General features: G+C 43.7%; 2 protein-coding genes across 4 annotated transcripts in view; both read right to left on the bottom strand.

Moving 5' to 3' along the window:
* The window catches only part of LOC103542102 (zinc finger protein 791-like), a 257,519-nt gene extending 239,260 nt beyond the window's left edge, over positions 1–18,259 (bottom strand). Inside the window, exon 1 of the mRNA XM_070625420.1 lies at positions 18,196–18,259. Within this exon, the coding sequence (XP_070481521.1) occupies positions 18,196–18,198 (3 nt within the window). The 5' untranslated portion in view covers positions 18,199–18,259. The remainder of the gene's footprint in view (positions 1–18,195) is intronic.
* The window catches only part of LOC103545474 (zinc finger protein 709-like), a 78,655-nt gene continuing 62,814 nt past the window's right edge, over positions 6,856–22,696 (bottom strand). The window contains exons 1-5 of one of the 3 annotated variants that reach the window (XM_070625368.1): positions 18,196–18,320; positions 13,347–13,447; positions 10,651–10,777; positions 10,385–10,445; positions 6,856–9,990 (exon numbers count right to left, since the gene is read on the bottom strand). In XM_070625368.1, the coding sequence (XP_070481469.1) occupies positions 8,205–9,990; positions 10,385–10,445; positions 10,651–10,777; positions 13,347–13,418 (2,046 nt within the window). In that variant the 5' untranslated portion in view covers positions 13,419–13,447; positions 18,196–18,320 and the 3' untranslated portion in view covers positions 6,856–8,204. Of the gene's footprint in view, positions 9,991–10,384; positions 10,446–10,650; positions 10,778–13,346; positions 13,448–18,195; positions 18,371–22,696 lie in introns of those variants that run through there. The other 2 variants (XM_070625369.1, XM_070625367.1) reach the window with 2 other exon arrangements.

The following is a 22,696-nucleotide window of genomic DNA, read 5'->3' on the forward strand; positions in this document are numbered from 1 at the left end:
TATATAGTGTTTTTGATGTAGCCCATTAACTTTGGTATATTGGTTCCTCATTTTCATTCATTAAAAATGTTTTCTGATTTCCCTATTGATTTATTTGAGTCACTGTTATTTAGGAGTGTCTTTTTTTATTTCCTCATACTTGTGTTTCCCCAAATATCCCAAGATATTGATTTCTACTTTCATTCCATTGTGGTCAGAGATGTTACTTTGTATTTTGAATTTTATATTTCCTAGTATTTTAAATTTAATGAGCTGTTTTTTATGGTGAGGATTTCACTTACACTAGAGAAAGTTCCACGTGTGAATACATAGAGAAAGTATGTATTCTGTTGTGTAACAATGTGCAAGAAGTTGCACCCCAGATGCAACAAGCCTTGTTCATATGTGCTTCCCTGTTAGAAGTCTGTGAAGATGGAAAGTAATGAGCCAGTGCCCCTATGGTGCTGAGTGCAGTGCCCCACACTTAGTAAGCCTCCCTAAAGTGCCTTTATCATCAGTGTCAGCATTCCTGTGCCTAATCTCACTGTCATTGTCATCATCATCTTGATAACGACTTAGAAAGCAGAATTCTCTCTGTGGAATCTACATTTTACACTACAGGTGACTCAATGCTTCCTTGACACGTAGAGCTGCACCTGGCCTGTAAGATTACAGAGAACTAATGCTTTTAATAAAGTTCTGCGATGACTCTTTTCATTTTTTCTGTGGGTGGTTACTTTCCCATACTTTGAAATCTTCACTCAATAAATGCTGTGATAATTAGTTTTTGATAATTCATGCCTTCCCCACTAGACAGAACAATTTGATTGATTTTCCCTCCCACCACGACCTCAAACACAATGTCAATATTTCAGCAGAACATGAAGAAAAATATTTTTTAAAGTGCAAACATATATCTAGACATTCTACCATTTAAAGGTACTTCATGCTTCCCAGCACAAGAAGGATCAATTACTTTCTTATTCTTCTTCAGAGCTAAGAGCGTCTTGGTTCACACCCTCTAGAGGTCTCTGGGTGACATCTGAAACTGGCTCCTGTCCATGGAGGGCAAGGAGAGACTGAAGAAAGAGGCAGATCCCTCCAGATGGGGAGATGGCAGTTTTAATAGGCTAGGAACTTCTATATGAGGCTTGTCTTAGGTGGTGCAAGATGAGTACACCTCCCCCCTGCCCGCTAGAGTCTTAATCATTTACATAGAGGCTTTAATGGGGCTCAGTACTGTCTAAAGTCCAGATGGTCTCAACAATACAGTATTCTCTCCAGGCTGCATCCTTGAAATGGCTTCTAGTTCAGAAATGGTGGGTAGGACGTACATTCTGAGGATGGGGTGGTATGGAGCCTCTGATTGCCTGAGGGTACCAGTGGTTGCATCCTCTGAATTACCTCCTCCAACATAGCAGCTTCTTGAAACTAGGGTAACTCTTCCATTAGGTCCGTTTTTCAAAGTCATGGGGAAAATCTCTCTCTCCATACCTAAAAATAAGTCCCTGTGCTTCTTCAGTGGAGCTCTTTGTTTGGCTTAGAAGACCATCTTGTATGAAGGATATTCCTGAGCTCTCATGGGCTTCCCTCAGCGAGGGTGGATGCACCAACACTCTAAGTATATTCTGGCCCTCATGTTTGCCATGATGGCAATAAATAACCACCTGATCTTACCAAACACAGCTTTAAGATGTCATGTCTACTGTGCCAACCACAGTGATTAAAGGACCTTTGAGAGCACTATGATGTGACCTCAAGACAGAGCCAGACTGTCCCTGTTGCCACCTGTGAGAAGCAGGACAATTTATCAATTCATCAGTTCAGGAACCACATCCCCAGCGTCTGCCGAGATGGGGCCCCTATTGCAACTGTACAATTCCCACAGGCGCAAACCCCTTCCCACAGGGCAAGGGCAGTGATGAAATACAGTTTCCTCAGCGCCATGTTCCTGCAGCTCAACAGTGTGAGAGAGGGGAGCCAGACTTGTGCATTTTGCCCAGTGCATGCACTTCCTTAGGATGGTGTGTCCTTTATTTGAGGTGGAGAGGAGGAGTTAGGAGATAAAACAAACAAACCAAACCCCAGAGGCATTCCTGACTTTAGGAAATCAGAGCTATTTCCAGAAAACCTGCTTCTAGGCTATTATTTTCCAGGTAGTTCTTAAAGGGAAGATGAAAAACAGATAATGAAGTGGAAATATCTTCTCCATCACTCAATGCTTGATGCTGAATACCCAGAGAACTTTTCTTCCTACACTGCACGGGTGACTGATCAGTGATGCTACTGCCCAGCAGTGTCCCCCTTGTATGATGAGCAATGGCTGCAAACTGGGCCCTTCTTTTCTGTCTTCATTGAGATCACTTGTGGTTCTTTGGCTCTGCCCCTCAGTGTCCATCCGTCAGATGGCCTCCAGGCATGCTTCTGTCCCTGGGCATGGCGGAGTTACTGATGAAGTTCAGGTGCACTTGGGTGGGGCTGCTTGAGATGATATCAAAGGTGAGCATTTCCTCAGGAAACTGGGAGAGTCAGAAATGGTATCTGTACAGACTGTGTGGAGAGGGTGCCTGTCATGAAGTGATTCCAATGTCGTCAGAATGAATGTTACTCTCTAGCATCATGGACGCACTAATCAGTGAGATGATTATCTAGATGAAACCCAGCTTTCTGATGTCTCATTACAGATGGATTAAACAGTGTAACCACAGGTAAGGGGTGGGTCATAACCACGGAGAGTGACTTAACCACCAGTGAGAAAGAGCCCCTGCTCATATTCTCCATGGGATACAGATATTTGCATTCAGAATGTTTTCTAAAGAACCATTCTGAAGACCTAGAAGTCACTTTTCTTCTGAACTGATGGCTTGTTTTTACTTCCATTGCTTTTTCTGAACCTGACTAAAGTTCTGGAAGGATACCCACCTAATGCATCCCTGGTGTATGTGCCTGTGTAACTATTTGGCAAAACTATGTCAGACCCCACTTGTCAACAAAGATCAAAATGGAGAGACACTAAGTATTATTCATGGTGACGGGACTTTTCATCGTGTGTGTTTATAGGGAAGGCTCACGGTTCTAGTGTCACCTCACAGCACTGTTTCAAGGCAAATGCCCCTGCAGAAGACAAGTTGAGGCTGATATTCTGCTCCCATGTCAGAAGTTCTCAAGTATGATCGATAGTTTATAAAATAATTTCTTGCCATGGAAATAACAACTAATTAACTTTTTTTCCAGCATGTTCTATATACTTGTGAGTTTCCTTCTTGACCTAGCAAAGAGCCTTACAATCTTCTTCCCTCCTTCCTACATGAACACTGGGTTTCAGTGATTTTGTTGGATTGTCCAAAAACTGGGTATGTGTTATTTAATATGTCAGTGTGGTGCAAAGCAACTCAGGTGGGGAGCAGAGGCCTGAAGCCAATGACTACAAGCTAAGGCCCCCTTGAACCTGCAAATGGAGGGACTTGAAGGCCCAGTTGTCCTTCCTGGGGAGCCTCCCCCTGCAAGTGTCCTGCTACTCACACCCCCATGGAAGGAGCCTTTATCCTGAGAGGAGCTGCTGAGCCCTGGAAAGCTGGGGGTGCACATGCTCATGGGGTGGGGAGTGACGCTCTTTCTGAGGTTGTAACTGTGGCTTCCTTGAGCCTATTTTTTTTTCCTTTTCTCCCCAAAGCCATGCGGTACATAGTTGTATATTCTTCTTTATGGATCCTTCTGGTTGTGGCATGTGGGACGCTGCCTCAGCATGGCTTGATGAGCAGTGCCATGTCCGCGCCCAGCATTCGAACCAAAGAAACACTGGGCACCCTGCAGCGGAGCCCGCGAACTTAACCACTCGGCCATGGGGTCAGCCCCTCCTTGGGCCTATTTTGAGATACAGGTTTCCCTTTTCTTCAGTGTAGGTGCACACGGAGCATAATTTGTTCACATTGAGAAAGTCTTTGAAAGTCAGGATTTCTGTGTCCTGGATTATGGGTTCAATAATTTGGGAGTTCATTTGGGAGTTCTTTTGGGTCACAACCTTAAACAATCCTGCTGTGTTGACAGTGACTGACTGTGGTGGTTTCTCATTGGCTGGGTTGTTGCTGAGCAAGGACAAATCCTTCCTCCTGCTGGTGAATGGGAAGGACACTTCTTCCATTTTGGGGTCTGCAAGGTATGGTGGATAGTAGTACACGAGCTTCAGGGCTTCCTGACTCCATTTTAAATGAGGTTTCCTGTATTTGTTTTCACATTTGCAACCCCAGGTGACTGTGAGGTGTGGCACTAGCAGACCCAGAGCCCATGTCATGAGGCACAGGCCCCTGGAACACAATACTCCATGCTGTCACATACACATCACCTCTGCACCAACGAGCACAGTTTCACAATAGTCTCAGTAGCACCAACAATGTCAAAGAGATGCCCCGTCTTGTCTAACCTCTGGGAGTCCCTCAGGCACCTGGCTGTACCTTCATCACTCTCCTGAGATCTCTGGAACATTCCACCCTGCCATTTCAGTGGCTCATGTGCTGACGCCAACAGCTCATCTCAGAACCCGCCTCCAGAGTGAGTTTGGAGCCCACTCAAAAGGCCAATGCTTACTTTCTCTGGATCAGGACTCACCCTGCAGAGTTCCAGCCCCAAGGCCTGTGGGAAACGGCAATCTCAGCCAGACCCTCTGCAGGCACAAGGCCTCTCGCGTCACATGACTCCCAGAATGCAATGGGGCACAGCACCAAAGGAAGTGGCAGGAAATGGCAGGGATTTCTGCTTTTCCTGAAGCGCGCAGACGCAGGTGATACCTGGTCCTTTGTTGGAGGCCACACCGTTCCTTGAAGGGGCAAACATGAGCCAAGCCATGTCCCAACGTGCTCCTGCAACATCCACTGCAGTTGTGCCCAAAAGTGGCACGCTTAACTGTTTAGATTTTAAGTATTCTATTACTTTGAGCCTCTCAGACCCAAACTAATACCTAAAATGTTTGTGCCACTCGGGTGGAGACTGTGTGATGTTTCACAGTGTATCTCGTTGCACAGAAATTTTCTTGAGGTTGGTGGGTGACCTCGTGTCAATCTAACCCAATCCTTGACCAACTTATCCTCACCTGGGAGCCTTTGATTTAGGTGGTGAGCACTCCAGCAGCCTTTAAATGTCCCACCCGTGCCTACCACTTTTGCAGCTTTTTGGTCTGTGAGATCCTCTTTAGCAATAGCCTTTATTTACATAAAACAAGAAAAACAAACATGCACCTTGACACACCAGCAGTAACCAAAAGATGTTACTGTGACTAGCCAGGAAAAGGCCCCATACACATGGTCAATTCCCAACATGGAACCTCGGAGTGGGGAATGGATTGAACTAATGGACCTCAACCAATAGGGACTGCGGACTGATGCCACACAGATGGGAAACTGCAGCTGTCACTGGCAGTTTTCAACACAGAATCTGGGGACAAATCCAAGAACTTGGTCTTCCAATCAAATGGAGAATTGTGGTCTGAACTACTAGCAGTTCTCAATGTGAACTAGTGCTTCCAGACAAACAGGGAACTGACGGGAAAGCCAGGTAGATTGAGAGGTTTCGGCAAGACAGTAGAGCTCAGAACCAAGATGGAACTTCTCCATGGCCCTCAGAAATGGTTCGAAAGACAGACAACTCAAAAAGGGTTCATCAGTACCTTGTCTGTGTTTCTCACTGTCCCCAAATACTGTCAGAAGTTTGCTTTGCATCACACTGCTGCCACCAAATCTGTGACATAACAAAAACTCAACCTAGTAAGTTGTTAGATGTAATTGGCTTTATTGAGCAATTCCTCAATTGGGCAGCATCCCATCTAGCAAGTAGAGAGGAGGTCCAAAGGGTACAGAAAAGGAAAGGTTTTAAAGGCAGAAAGAAGTCATAAACAGAAAAAAGGATTATTTTGGGCAAGGTTACCTCACTTTGGGGACAAAAAGGTCTTATTAGTCAGATAACCTCATCTTCCTTTGGGGGATAAAGAGGGCCCATGTGGCAGATTACCTCATTGATGCTGACCAGACAATCCCAGAATGACCACTTAAGATTACAGTGTATTACCATTGTATGTCAATCTGGAGAGGGTTTGCTGATATGGGCACTGTATTAAATGCACTAGGGGGTATAACAATATGAGGAGCTCCACTGACCACTCCCCAGTGAAACTGGTGGATATTATTTTAAACCAACCATTTAAAGCCTCTGGAAATTGTCCTAATGTCAAACAGCAAACGAGGAACATCTACTCAAGAAAACCAATGGAAATTCAGTGAGAAGGGGAGTGTGGGATTTGAACCATGTCTGCTCCCTCCTTGCTCTCAGCTCAGCAAGTGAGCCCTCCTCTCCGCAGTGCTGACCCCCGAACCAGAAGACAAGGTTCTCCCTCCCTAAGCTTCCAGAAGGGGGTTGTTTCACAGGAGGAGCAGGACTTCAACATTACCCATCCTGCCCTCACCTGTTGCTGAATTTCAGGCCATTGTTGGTTCACATGAAAAGTGGGGACACCCTGCTTGCACCCAGCCCCTTCTCATGGTGCAGAGGCTCTGGTGTGCTCATGGTGTGCTGAGAATTCTGGGTACTGACCACTCTTTCCCCAGCTCATGAGGTAGCTGTAACATGAGACAATCAAGAGCATTCTGGCTGCTGTCTCTCCACTGCACTGATCACTCAGCCCCTAGAATGGGACTGTCACCCAGAGAGAGGCTTTCTATTGTCCCCACCACAGCTCCAGAGTCCTGGCACAAAGATTTTACCTGAACATGGGGAAAAGCCAGCCATAAAACACAAAGCTCTTAATTCCTTCCAAAGGAATTCACTTGGCCAACAAAACATCATATAAGTTCAAGTCAGAGGACACTCTCAAGAAAGTGAAGAATAAGGTGAAGGCAATTAGTAGATTTCTGTATTTAATGAAGATACAGCTTACACCATAGGCTGAACAGTTTTCTGGAAAGAGCAAGGGAATCAGACTACTGGTAGGATACTTCCAAGGGTCAGAACAAATGTGAAACGCTGACTTCAGAAAGTATTTCTACAAAGGAGCCAGAATTTCACTGGAGAATTTGGTAGAGCATGTTATGATAACCCCCCAGGACCTTGGTGTGGTTTTCAAGTTACTCTTGACTAACGGGTAAAGAACCCAGAAAATGGGATGGAAGGTTGTGTCCTTAGTGCTCCTAAGTAGCTGTCTCTCTCCCTGTGTGGTGGCTCCAAAATCTGAGTAATCCCTTGTTTGCTTCTGCCGTCCAAATCTCATGCAAGTGAAGCTACTGGTGAATTCCAGCATGGAACCATAAAGGAATAGATTCTTAAAGATCTGGTTCTTAATATCACCCTCATCAACACAACATAATACAAGGGTGATGTGTCCAGGTCTAGATTTTGTTGCCCTCTCACAGGCCTCTACAAGATTCAAACCCTATTCACCAAATACCAGTCAGAAGGAAGGACCAAGAGAAAAGGCCCAAATACGAAAATAAGAATTCCCAGCAAACTATACTCTTTGATAAACTTGCCACACATAAAACTTTGTTCCAAATGTTTAATAGCATGGAAAATAAAAACAGGCTCCTATACTCAGCACCCCCCGAAAAGAGCTTACTCTGAGAAAAGAACAATGTACACAATGGATGAGGCGTATCCAGGAACTGCAATACATGGCCAGTAAGAAAATCCTAACAAACACAAACTGTCATTTTTCAATGGCCCCTTAACACGGAACATTTAAAACATTATAAAATAAATGAAAGAGAAAATACTATTAACAGATTTAAGGAAAAAGCACTACCTAATAATCGTATATATTATTGATGAAGGATGATTTTCAGAATTATCTCACTTCAATATTCATTTCTGAAAGTAATTAATAGAAACCCACAATCCAATGCTGCACTTTAGGAAAGAGGCTGCGTAAACACAGTATATTTCCATCAAGCTTTTTCATGACTTACATTTATATTTCTTTTTGGTGGGAGTTTCACATAGAAGGATGTAGGCCATGTGACATCTTTCCAACATTGTTTACATTCAAGAGGTTTTATCAAGTGACTCCTCGTATGCCTTCAGAAAGAACTGGGATGACAAAAGGCTTTCTTGCATTCTTTATATTTACATGTTTTTGCTCTACTGTGCCTTCTCACATATCCTCAAAAGTTTGTATGAGAAAGAAAGGCTTTTCTACTTTCCTGACATGTATAGGGTTTCTCTTCAATATGAGTTCTTTCATGTCTTCAAAGAGAACTGGGAAAAGTAAATGCTTTACTACATTTTTCACATTCATACAGTTTCTCTCTCGTATGAAGTCTTTCATGTTCTCTAAGAGAACTGGAAGAAATGAAGGCTTTACTGCATTCTTTACATTCATAGGGTTTCTCTCCTGTATGAGTTCTTTCATGTACTTGAAGAGAACTGGAACGAGTGAATGATTTACTGCATTCTTTACATTCATAGGGTTTCTCTCCAGTATGAATTCTTTCATGTTTTCGAAGAGAACTGCTACAACTGAATGCCTTACTGCATTCTTTACATTCATATGGTTTCTCTCCAGTGTGACTCCTTTTATGTACTCGAAAGGCACTGAGAGAAATAAATGCTTTCTCACATTCCTTACATTTATAAGGTCTATCTCCAGTGTGAGAGACCATGTGTGATCGAAGGCTTGAGCGAGCTATAAAGGCTTTCCCACATTCCTTACATTCAAAGGGTTTCTCTCCAGTGTGAGTTATTTCATGTACTCGAAGAGAACTGGGATAACAGAATGCCTTACTGCATTTTTGACATTCATACGGTTTCTCTCTACTGTGATTTCTTTCATGTCTTTCAAGAGAACTGAAAGAAGTAAATGCTTTATTGCATTTTTTACATTCGTAGAATTTCTCACTAGTGTGATTTCTTTCATGTATTTGGAAAAGGTGAAGAGAAATAAAAGCCTTACTACATTCTTTACATACAAAGGGTGTCCCTCCTGTGTGAGTTATTTTGTGTCTTTTTAAGTTAGCATACAAACTGAAGGCTTTCCCACATTCTTTACATTCATAGGGTTTCTCTCCAGTGTGACTCCTTTCATGTATTTGAAATGAACTGGGATGAATGAAAACTTTTCCACATTCCTTACATTTATAAGGTCCGTCTCCAGTGTGAGTGATCATGTGCACTTGAAGATTTGTGACAGCAATAAAGGCTTTCCCACATTCCTTACACTTATAGGGTCTCTTTCCAGTGTGATGTCTTTCATGCACTCGAAAAGTATTAGGATGACTGAATGCTTTACCACAATTTTTACATTCATAGGGTTTCTCCCCAGTGTGTCTCCTTTCATGTATCTGAAGAGACCTGGAATAAATGAATGCTTTACCACAATTTTTACATTCATAAGGTTTCTCCCCAGTGTGTCTCCTTTCATGTATTCGAAGAGACCTGGAAGAAATGAATGCTTTACCACAATTTTTACATTCATAGGGTTTCTCTCCAGTGTGACTCCTTTCATGTATTCGAAAAGCACTGTGAGAAACGAATACTTTCTTACATTCCTTACATTTGTACGGTCCATCTCCAGTGTGAGAGATCATGTGTGATCGAAGACTTGAGGGAGCTGAGAACGCTTTCCCACATTCCTTACAGTCATACGGTTTCTCTCCCGTATGAATTCTTTCATGTATTCGAAGAGACTTGGAAAAAGTAAATGCTTGATCACAATTTCTACATTCATAGGGTTTCTCTCCAGTATGAGTTCTTTCATGTATTTGAAGAGAACTGGGAAAAGGGAAGGCTTTCCCACATTCCTTACATTTATATGGCTTCTCTGCACATTTTTGATAGGCATATGGTTTGTGTTCGGTGTGACATCTAACGTGCCTATTAAGCGATGAATGATGCATGAAGACTTCTCCACATGCACTGCATTTATACGGTTTTGCTGTAGTTTTCTTTTTCAGTTTGAGATTGGGAAGAAGGCTGAAGTTTTCTCCACATTGACCACCCTCTTCACTTTCAAAGAGTCTCTCTACCATATGACTTCTGTAAAAAATGAGAAGCACATTATAAATGGTTTCTTGCTAACAATTTTGTATTTGTCATATTTATTGTGATTTATAGGAAAAGCTTAGGTTTTCTGCCTTGTCTGAATGCTCAGAAATTGAATAAACTGAATTCTCTGCAAGAGTACCTCACCCCTGCTATTATCCAAACAGTGATATTCACATATAGGGTTTATTAATACTGTTTCCAAGAGAGCAATTTTGCAAAAGCTGAACCTCTACATCACATTTCAGAAAGTCTATTGAGTGAAAATTTTCTAAGAATAGGTAAATTTGAAGCAACAGTTATTTGTTTTGTTTGCATCTTTTTAATATTTCATAACATACCAGGATTCTCACCTGAGACACAGCTTTCTATTGTGAATGTGACTCACCTTAGTTTTCTCTCCCAGTTTTGATACTTTTCTTCAATATCATGATCCTCCCATGTTTTCCCTGAAACGCAGACCCCGAAAGTTGATTACAAAGATTTAGAAATTATAGAAAGAATTCTAGATTCTAAGACCATGATGAGCTATGACCAGTTCTATTTTATTTACCAATATCTCACCTTTCCACAGTCTACATCTTGGAACAACACTGAGAGGCCAGAAACACTTGTTCTCTCATTGATGCAGTGAAGGAATGTCCTCATTCTTACCTACTGAGGCCAGGTTCCTGAAGGTTTCCCGCATCACATCTCTGTAGAGTTTCTTCTGTGAAGGATCCAGTAAAGCCCACTCCTCTGGGGTGAAGTTCACAGCCACATCCTCAATGGCCACTGAGTCCTAAAACATTACAAATATTTGTAGAGGAGGATGCATGAGATTAACAGCACTTTGTCATTAGTACACCTACTTTGAAACGATCAAAAATTTATTGGAAAGAACGTAAATGATAAAGATAGAAGACTAGAAAAGGAAGAAATGAAGGTAAAATATCTTTTATATGTTTGTAATTAATATAACAAATGACACTTTCACATAATATTAGCAACAATGTATTTAGTAATGAGAAGCTTATGGACAACTGAAATAAATGACAGGAACGTGACAAGGCATAGGAAGGGGAAATAGGGAATACTCTGTTATGAAGTACTTGCACACGGTGAAGAGGTATAGTATTATTTGGCAGAAAAGGTGGGTTAGTTATAAATGTGTATTGAAAACTCAAGGGCAAGTTTTTAAAAAAATGTGTAAAAGATATACTAAGAGAGGAGAAAAAAAAGAATCACATAAAATGCTGAATTTCAGCCAGAGAAGGTGGAAGACAAAAAGAAACAAATGACAAGAGCAAGATATAAGAATATTAGTATCAATCCAGTGTATTAATAACCACCTTAATCATCAATGGTCTCAATATAATTGAGAGATACAGTAATATCAGATTTACAAAAAACAAACTGAGTTACATACTGTCTACAAGAAATCCACTTTCAATATAAAGACACAAATACATGAGGGGTAAAAGGATGGAGAAAAATATCCCATGCCAACACAGGTGAAAAGAAAGTTGGCATACAAATATGAAATATAGATAATGCGGATTTCAAACCAAGGAAAATTCAGAGATAAAGAGGGACATTACATAATGATAAAGGAGTCTTCTCCAAGAATGCACAGCCATCCTTTATGTGTATGAGCATAACAACAGAGGGACAAAATACATAAGACAAAGAGCTGATAGAATGCAAGTAAAATAGAGGAATTGAGTTTAATAGTTGGAGAATTCAACACCCTCTTATTATGAATTATAAATTCCAGTAGGCAGAAATGGTGAAAGGACAGAGGTGAATGGAACAGCACTGTGAAACAAGTGGATTTCATTGTAATCTATGGAATACGTCATGCAACAATAGCAAAATACACATTCTTCTCAAGGTCACGTGGAACATTCACTAAGACAAACCACATTCTGGGACATAAAGCACACCTTGGCACATCTGAAAGAACAGAAATCACATAAAATATGCTCTCAGACCACACAGGCATTCATCTAGAGGTCAATAACAAGAAGATAGTTGGAAAATTCCCAAATAAGTGGAGATTCAACAATATATTTCTAAATAATACATAGGATCAAACAAAAAGTCTCAAGAAAGTGAAAAATTATTTTGAAGTAAATGAAATGAAAACAGAAGATACCAAGGGTTCTTGGATGCAGCAACAGCAGTGCCTAGAGGGAAATTTATGCCATTGAACAATTACACTGGGAAAACCAAAGATACATAATCAAAAATGTAAGCATCTACCTTAGGAAACAATAAAGGGAAGAGCAAATAAAACCCAAAGTAAGCACAATAAAAAAAATAAATAAAAATTAGAAAAGAAAGCAATGTCATTGTGGGAAATCAGGAGAGAAATAAAACAGAAAAAGCTGGCTCTTAGACAAGACTAACAAAATTGTTAAACATCTAGTCAAGATAAAGAAAAGAAGGAAGACATATTACTAATACAAAAAAAGGAAAGCAGGGGGAAACGAAAATAAAAAAGGATTTGATAAAATCCAATATCCATTTATGATAAACTAGTAATAGAGGGGAACTTTCACTACTTGAGAAGGAACACCTTTTTGAATTTTGCAGCTAAACTCATAACGTTTTTTCCATATGGCATGACTGTGTCCGTGAAACCTGAGAAAGGATTCACAACAGAAATAACTCCTGGAATTCATAAGGGAGTACAGCAAGGTTGAAAGGTACATGAGTCAACGGCTTTCCTTACAGACCCACACAAATATAGTCAACTGATCTTTGACAAAGAAGGAAAGGCAATTCACATGAAAAAGCAAGTTTTTTAAACAAACAGTGGTGGAAATAATGGATACCCACATGCAAACACACATACATAAAATGAATGTAGGCACGGGTCTTACACCTTTCACAAAAATTAAGTGAAAACACATCACAGATCTAAATGTAAAATTCCAAAGGAATAAACTCCTAGCATATAACATAGGAGAAAATCTAGCTGACTTTGGGTTTGGAGATGAATTTTTAGATACAAACCAAAAAGCAAGGTCCAGAAAAGAAAAAAACCAAAATTGTACTTCCTTAAAATGAAAATCTCCTGCTCTGAGAAAGAGTGTTAAGAGAATAAAAACACAATTTACAGAGTAAGAGAAAATCTTTGTAAAACACTTATCTGATAAATAATTGCTATCAGAAATATCCAAAGAACTCTTAAAACTCAACAGTCAGAAGACAAACAACCCAATAAAAAAATGGGCAAAAGATGTGAAAAGACAGCTCACTGAATAAGATATACAGATAGGAAATAAGCAATATAAAAACATGCTTCGCATCAAATGTCATTAGGAAATTGCAAATAAAACAATGAGGGAACATTAAACACTTACTAAATGGGGAAAACTCAAAACAGTCAGAACGCTAAATACTGTTGAAGATGCAAAGCTACAGGTAATCCTCATTCAGTTGGCGGGAATGGAATTTGGTGTGCCTGCAATGGAAGACAGGAACTTTCTTTGAAAACGAACTACACTGTTGCTACATAGAGGAAGATCCACCAATAAGGCACCTTGGTATTTTTCTAAATGAGTTGAAACCTTATGTTCACACAAAAGCTACACTTGAATGTTCATAGACGCTTTGTGCATAATTGGCAAGAGTTAGAGTTTTAAGCAAGACGTCCTTCAAGTGTTGAATAGACAATCAGTGGTGTATCCGTACCGTGAAATACTGTTCAGCAATGAAAGAAATGAGGTATCAAGCCATGAAAACACAGGGAGGAAACTTAGAAGTATACTGCTAAGGGAAAGAAGCCAATGTGACAAGGGTACGTAGAGTATGATTCCAAGTACATGACATTCTGGAAAAGACAAAAGCATGAACCTGTAGAAAGACCTTTCGATGTGAAGAACTTGGAGGCTGGAGGGAGAGATGAGTCGATAGGTGGAGCACAGAGGAGTTTCAGGGAAGAGAAACTACACTCCATGACACAGAAATGGATGGGTCCATGTATTTATACATTTGCCAAAACCCACACAGTGTATAACACGCAGAGTGAATGCTAATGTGCACTGTAATGCATCAACATGGGCCAGAAACCTACCAGAGTAATACAAAATGAGACAAGTCGTGCAAACTGTGTGGATGCAGAGAGGAGGGTTCTGTGGAAAATATCTAAATTCTGATCAATTTTTCTGTAAACCTGAAACTGTTCTAAGAAACACTTAAGTCTTTCAAAAAAAATGAAGACAGACTCATTACAGTTCACCCCTGATGACTGAAAGAGGACATCTCTTATTCAACTGATTTCAACTGATCTCAGTAAGCCAGTACAGCGCTCTATGAGCCTGAGACCCATACGGGAGGGGAAACTTCCATCGAGTGCCTTGTTGGGGAGCACAGCACTGTATCCTCTGAGAAGCGCCATGGTCACTATCAGTAGTGTCAGAACCCCAAGGTGGATGACGAGTGTCCTGGGTGAGTCCTTGTATTGTACACCCAGCAATGTACTTGATTTCTACTTTGAGGATCTCCAAGTCAAGAGATTCCCAGAGTTCTTTGCCACAAAGTGGCATCTCATAGACAATCATCCAAGAGTTTGTGAACATGTGCAGATTAGGCCAACTTTGGGCCTGTACTAAGATTACTGCCTGCTGCTTGGTTAGCTCTAACGATCCTTCGGTTTGGTTCTTCATCACGGATGTCCCAATTAAGGGATGAAGAGCATCAGTGCCACACTGAGCTCCATCATGTACAAATGTGTATTGTCATCAAACTCTATGCACTCCCCAGTGCTGTGCATTCAGTTAATCCCGAGGAACTACCCAGGGAACCATGGGGTCTGGGAGAGGGGTGGCCTCCTCCATCACCACAGCATCTTTCAATAACCTGAAGAAGGGCCATGACCCTGCTGCACGTGGCATACACTGCAGGGCCAAGGTAAGGCTACATTATATGACAAGTAGGTGTCAGTAGCCGAGCTGAGCTGGCAGGATGCTGTTTCCAAGGCCAAAGGCATAACACGTGCGCTGGTAGAGGGTCTCATGCTCATTACTTACGAGAGCCTCCATTTTCAAGAGATCTCAGTATGAGATGAAAAAGCAGCTCTAGTGGCATATAGTGCGGGACGTGGGGCAGTTTCCTGCATCAGAAGCCTTCAGACAACTTAAGGCCCTCCTCCAGAGAGCCTCACATCACTGCCGCCATCAGGGTCAGACACCTCCTCCATGACAACTGGTTGGTTTACAGAGTTTAAGGAGCCCAGGATGAAGATGGGTTCAAACTAGTCCCTTTGCTGTGACAGATGCAGACTGTGGGTGTTATCCACCATAACCCGGAGGGTCAGGACCTATGTTGCAAAAGACACTCGGGCAGCAGCAGAGTTCCCTAGGGGTCCTGCTGAGCCCTCTCTGATCTCACCACCTACTGGCTGCATTTTCCTCTCTTCTCTTTCTCTGTGAAATAATTGCTCTGTAAGGAGTGACCCTTGAAGGGCTCAGCTCACTGACAGGGTATAATCGTCCCCTCACAATCCCAGTATCAAGGCAAGCCCAACCTCAGTGTCACACTCACTCTAGACACACAGATAGATCCCACCAAATCACTGACTGAGGCCACATAAGGAGGGCCTCATTCCCAGACTCCTGCTCCTGAAGGACGAGGAATTACCCAAACTGCCACCTGGGAGTTCTCCGCACCTAGAACCCAGGCTGGGTGGGGTCAACAGTGCAGCATAGGGCAGCACAGCGCCCAGGAGGAGCTGCCCCGCAAGCAGCAGCCCACAGTGCAGGAGCCTCCAGGCTTTCTCATCAGCCTGTCCAGAGAAGAAGTTCCCAGGGGAAAAGGAAGGGTGAGGCTTAAGTTGTCAGCAGTCAAACAGCAAATATGTGGATCCAGGTCACTCATTACAAGAACAAACACGGGTGAGAAAACTAGGCATTCGCACTGGCTTGTTTTCACATAAAGATGTACTAACAGACTGATGAAGCAGTGAGCAACATTGGTCATGGGAGGGAGGCTGGAGTCAGGTAGAGGAGCGGGGCAGGATGTGCAGGCGGGGAGTCTCCTTAAGGGAGTCCTCTCTTAGGAATATTTTAACCTTCCCACTCATGATTTATTTGAGATGAGAGAACTTTACACACACCATATTTTCCTATGCTTGATGATTATTTTTAATTAACTTTTGCATTTTAAAATTAATTAAATTTTAACATTTCTACATAGAAAAACACACCAAGATTTAATCCTTTAAACCATAATAAACATAGAACAGTAAAAAACAACTTACAAATTCATTTCCAAAAGGACAAGGGGCATTATAGTTTGTCCCTGCACTATGTTTCACAGTGCTGATATTTTCAGGAAGGAGTACGCTAGGGGTTTGCGATTAAGCCCTGCAATAAAGTCGGAATTCCAAAGATATATGTAAGCTTTACATGACTCCTTATATCAACGAAAATAGAAATTCAGGGGTTTTTTCCTCACATCCATTAAAACAGAGCACCGTACTGGCTTACTGAGATCAGTTGAAATCAGTTGAATAAGAGATGTCCTCTTTCAGTCATCAGGGGTGAATTGTAATGAGTCGGTCTTCATGTTTTTTTCACAGACTTTCTCACTGTGCACAGATTACACTCTCAGTGCACCTACAGTGTGGGTGCAAAACTCAAACATAACATTAAAATCTACAGGCCTAAGGAACCAGAACCAGAGCCTCAGAAAGGGCGTCACTCCCCACCCCATGAGCACGGGCACCCCCAGCTTTCCAGGGCTCTGCAGCTCTTCTCAGGATAAAGGCTCCTTCCATGGGGGTGTGAGCAGCAGGACACCTGCAGGGGAGGCTCGCCAGGAAGGACAACTGGGCCTTCAAGGCCCTCCCTCTGCAGGCCCAAGGGGGCCTTAGCTTAGACTCACTGCCCTCAGGCCTCTGCCCCCACTGGAGATGCTTTGGAACATCACTGTCATTTCAAATGACACAAACCCAGTTTTTGAATAATTCAGCAAAATCACTTAAACTCAGTCGTTATGTGGAAAATAGGGCAGAGTGTTATAAGGCAGTTCTACTAGTTCAGCTAGAAAACTCTAAAGATCTATCACTTTCAGGAAAAAAAGTCAGTCATTATTTCCATGGCAAGAAGTCACACTTGAACGCTTGTGGTCTGCATGTCTAAGGCCTGGAACTTCATTTAATAACATCCAAAAGCAAAGAACAGGCCTCAGAAACTGACTACACACGTTCAAGGGAAGAAAGAGTGAAATGAGAATTCTTAACAAATGGAATGTAATATTTCTTTTTCTGAAATTCAGCTTTGTTGTTTGTTTTTAACTATTTTATATTGTCTTCCAAGGATTATTGATTAAATATATCTACGGTTATTGAAAAATGGAGACACATGAGTTAGTGAATCTTTTCTAGGTCACAAACCTAAGGAGGGGCAGTGCTGACAGGACAGCTCACCCAGGAAAGTTTCTCAAGAGGAGCCTCCACCCTCCAAAGGAGTGACAACTGCATGTCTGTCTCCAGAAAGACCCTGGAGGGGAGACAAGGATTTCATGCTTTGTAGTTGCAGGTGGTTATTCTCTGCTTTCCTCTCATGTAAAATATCCACAGACAAATTTCATCTTTAAAGAAGAGCCATCCATGGCTCTGGGGAATAACGATAAACAGCTAAAAACGGGTCTCTTTGATGCACCGCGGAGGGCGAATAGTTGATAAGGATGCTGTGAATCCGAGAGGGGCAGGTGACTTTGGGAACACAAGGAGCGATCTGAAAATTGAGACTTATTGGCAGCCCAGGAAAAGCTAGTCTGGGGACACAGGGTTGTGGATTTGAGACCCTGCTCCCCAAATATTTGGAAAACTCAGGAAAAACTGGGCGCCTCATGGGGAAAAAAGAAGCACTAGGGACCCACAGACCGCAGCCCCTCCGCGCACGGACCCCGGAGACCGAGGCCCGACTGTCCTGCGGGCCCTCCCGCGGGCCCCGCACCGTCTGGGACACGCTGGGCTGCGGGGGCACCGCGGCCCAGAGATGCTCCGGCCCAAGTCGCCGCGCCCAGGGACCACAGGACGCCCGGGGACCGGCTGACGGCCCCGCCCCCACGCTGCGGCCGGAGGGGCCTGAGGGCCGAGCGGCGCCTCCGCGGACTCGGGGCCGCAGAGCCCGGAGGGGACGGGGGAGGCCGGGCCCGCCCCGCCGCTTCCCACCAGCCCCTCCTCCTCCGGGGCTGAACTCTCACCATTGCTGAGGCTCGTGGGGCCCCCGGCGTCCTCCCTACGACTCGGTACAGGTCACGGCGCCACGGAGTCCGCGGCAGAGCACCGTGGACACTTTCAGGGCAGGCGGCCAGCCATCGGAAGGATTGTGGAGCGAGAGGAAGCCGGAGGTGGCTGCTGAGCGTCGCCCCGCCCACCTGCCCCAGAGCCGACTCTGATTGGACAGGTCATAAGGCCCCTCCCTCTCGCTCCTGAGTGATAGCCGGTCGGAGGTCAGGCGTCTGAGCTGACCCGGAGCTGAACCTTGTCCTCTCGGGGACTTCTGCATTGAAATGGCGATGCCACGAGGCCACTCGAGGAACTGTGACTCTTTGCAAACACAGACACTTCATAGTCAACTCACGGTGCGTAATGATTACTCTGGCTCCACTTTGATCTCTGACTGTTGACAGCCTTGAGTCTTCCACCCTGCGCTTCCCCAACCCCACTCCTGTCAGACTTTAAGGAATCCTCTGGCCTCCCAACCCCTTAGCTCTGATGGGAAGTTGGAACCTCAGCCCCAGCTGGGCGCAAGGTCTCTTCTCAGTCTAACCACACGGTGGGAGGTGTGTTCATTCAATTCTCAGGTGTACCTTTTACCCTGGAGGGAAATTTACTTTAGGTCATTGTTTGAATGTATCCTGAGAGAACTCTGAAGTGTGAAGGCTATAGTATCCCTAAGGTAATTCAATTCCTGTTTGGACTGATACAACAAAAAACCAGAAAAGGTTATGTAAATGTGGGATGTACCTGAAAAGTATTCATGTGCTTAATTAAGAGATTGGATTGCAAAACTCATTTGCGTTTCAAAACTCTTAATGCATTTATTCACTTATTTGAATTTTTTTTTGAAAAACAATACACATCCGATACAATGGGCCCCTTTAATGTCTACAACTCATGGTCTTCAGTGCAATCATCACCACAGTCAATTTCACAACATTTCCATCACCTAAAAAGAAACCCCTATGCCCTTAACCCACCACTGCCCTATCTTCCTGCTTAGCTCCTCCAAGTGTCAGCCCCAGGGAACCACTAATCTATTTTCTGTCTTTATAAATTTCTGTATTTGTTGACTTTCAGGTGAATGGAAATATATAGTATGTGGTCTTTGTGTTTGATTTCATTCACTTGGCATAATTTTTTCAGGGAATTCCATGTTGTAGCATGTATCAATACTTCATTCTTTTTTTAACTTGAGATATTGTAACCGAAAGTTTGGTCCCTGAACCCGATGCCAATCCAAATAACGAGAACAGAGTCTTGAGTGGAAGAGGAAAGGTTTTTACTATGCCAGGCACAGGGAGCAAAGCAAGGGCTCATGCCTCAAAAATTGCTAGCTCCCCGATGAGGAACGGGTAGGGATTTTTATTTGGGGTTTTGGGTAGGGGAGGGGGGAACATGTAGCTTGTGCAGCTCGGCGCCTTCCCACCAGCCTGCGTTTGGCCTTGAGAGGCTGCTTGCCGCGAGGCGGGGGCGGGGACTAGTGAGAGAGGAGATGGCAGGTGCGCGTCCTTCGCTGGTGTCTCGTCTTCCTGTTTGAGGCGGGTTCCAGCGCCAGAAGTTGAGGAGTTGAGGTCTGGGAAGCCTCCGCTCCTTGATACTCTTGAGACAGCGGCTTTTCTGGCAAACTTGCAGGACACATGATTAGCTAAACTTTAGTGTGCCTCCAACTCCAGGCCACCTGGGCTTTTAACGATTTGTAACTCCCACTTAGTTGTAAAGCTCAAGGAATCCAAGTTTAAAGAAACAGGTATTTACATATGAGTGGAGCTAGAGAAGCAGGAAAGGGGGTGGTGGGTTTTAGTTTTAACCCCATATACGCTGGGTTCAATGTGGGGAACTGATATCAGGGCTGATGTTAAGAGCCTGTAACACATTCATTTGAGAGCCCAAATAGGGAAAGCTACAGAGTCAGAAGTAGATTAACGGATCCTACATCTTGGGGGATTGGAGGAGGAAGATGGGAATATTGGGAGTGATAGATAAAGTGTAGGTGAGTTTCTTTTTGAGGTGATGAAAATGTGCAGAAGTTGCCTGGGGGGATGATTGCACGTATTTGTGAGTATACTGAACTGCTAAATTGTACACTTTAAGGGAGTGCACTGTATAATAGTTGTGTTGAGAAGCTGGAGCTGGTGCATTAAATTCAGTGTGGGCAGATTATGACCTGCTGAATGGGGAGGTACAAGCCACCCACATGGGGTCAGCAGGGAGCTCCCTCAGCACCTGAGCTCCCACTTTGGGGAAATCAAATCCCTGGGGTCATTTTGATTGAAGCGGCAGTTTCAATACATCCACACAGAGAAAGTACAGTCACAAGATTTGTTACTTATAGATCCCAGAAATAGGCAGAGGTGCAATAAACCGAGGGAAGGGAAGTCCTCTGTGCCAGGTCATGAGTGAGCGGGAGACAGACAGCAGGGTAGCAAGCACCTGTTACTTATAAGGCGGTTGGGGCGGAGGTCACTAACTTTTTGCAGACTCACCTCTGAGTGGTTATTTTAAAAAGTCTCCCAGGAAAAGCAAAGTGGGGACTGATGGCGGAAATCCTAAGCCCAGGTCCTTATCTAAATGTCCAGACTCTGGGTGTGAACAGGGTCGTCATACTGTAACATACCTAGGTAGCAAACCAACATAGCTACTTTTCTCATCAACATTGACCCCATGATGCCTAGGCATTAGCCTTTAGGGAAAATTGTGGGCACTGTCTGGATGGTGGAGATATTAAAAGCCATTGGCAGGGTCTTGGTCACCCAGCGGATGAAACATTTGAACAAAGCAAAATGTCAATCAACAATTTTAACAGATGAATGATAGTTTCAAATCCTGTCCATAACCCTCTGGCCCTTTTTCGGGGTCCAGCCAAGAAAATAAATCAAAGCCCTTGGATGAGGTTAAGGTAAGTATTTGATTAAACGCTACAGTGAGATTATGGAATCCTTGCACCTGTTGGGCCATCCTTTGTAAATTTGTCCAGAATTATTAACATACATGCAGCAGGTGGTGCCCTTTACAGCACATCCCCTCCTTTCTTGGCCAATAAGTAATCTAGAGCTAAACGGTTATGGAAACCATCTGTGCTAAAGAATCCTGTTGTTGTAGTAAGGCCTGGCTTTGGTGTAATATCCCTGTGCATCAAGCCAGGTGGCTGACAGGTTGGTGTTTGCCTTAATATTGTGTTGTTGTGAGCCCAGTGTGGCTGCATCTAGTCCAGTCTGGGTGAGGGATGGTAGCAGACCTACTCCCAATGTAATGGGGATTAAAGATTAATGCTTTTGATGTGAGGGGGCAGAAAGAGAAATGGATTGAAGTTCCTGTCCAGTAGGAACAGACAGGACTCCGGAGGCCATCAAGGAGAAAAGTGCATTGGAGGTGGAGGGAAGGAGAAGTGCACATATGGAGAACCACATATGTGTGACGGCCACAGGGCATTGGACCCACAGTGGACACCAACTGCTTGATCGGGAAAGAGGAAGTAAATACTTGTTCCCCCCATATGGCTGGGCCTCAAGGCCCAAGACCATAGGGATTGTGCTCCTTGGGAGGGGGTGTAGGTCATATTCATCCAAATGGTGTTGGTCCTGGGCAGATGTAGGGGGTTATAAAAGGCATGTTGGGGGTCCTGCCAGGTGCTGCATAGTCAATTGCAAAGTGACCTGCCTGGCTGCAGTTGAGAACCATAGAGAGCAGCTGGGCAAGCCACAGGGACGCATGGGGTGCCTTCTGTTGTGCAAATTGGGCAGGGTCAATAAGTCAGTCCTGTGGGCCATTACTCAGGATAAAGCTGTTGTTGAGCCTGGTAACATGCCTAGCAATTCCAGTGCTCCTTCCCAGATGAGCTCCAGTTTCTGCTCATCGTATAAAAATATTAAGACTATTGGAAGTTTTGACCAAGAGGACTGTGGAGTCCTGAGTGGTAACCATTGGAAAGGGTCCCCTCAGGGTGGTGTAGGGAGGTGACCGTGCAGCTGTGGTCCTGGAGGGTGTAGGGGGATGCTGTGGTGGTGGTAGCATCTGAATTCAGGGAAATATTCTCCCGACAGAAATTAAGTTCACTACCTCCCAGTAGGACTCATAATGTGGACTAATGTAAAGTGTGTGGTGAAGGCAAGGAATTGAGTGAAGTGTTTAAAGGAGCCCCTGTAAGGTTGTGAGATTCGACACATACCCTGGCCTCTCAAAGCTCAAAGGTGGACCTGGCAGGCAGAGTATCGCCTCACCCTTGAGCAGCAAGCATTGTAGTGAGCAGGAGGGCCTTGGGTAAACATGTAATTTTGCAAAATGCAACCTATGGGGGCCATCAGCAGGGAATTTAGATAAACAAGCATTCAGTTCAGCAACCAAGTCCCAGGGAGTGCTCACCATGATCAGCTGCCAAGTCTTCCTTGGTGTCATCTCTGCTACAGAGGAAGGTTACAAAAAATTTTAGTTATATGCTCCTGACAATGTAATGCTTCACCTTGTATTACCAGAGATGGTATA

The sequence above is a fragment of the Equus przewalskii genome, chromosome 6, assembly GCF_037783145.1.
Source record: "Equus przewalskii isolate Varuska chromosome 6, EquPr2, whole genome shotgun sequence".
Classification (NCBI taxonomy): domain Eukaryota; kingdom Metazoa; phylum Chordata; class Mammalia; order Perissodactyla; family Equidae; genus Equus; species Equus przewalskii.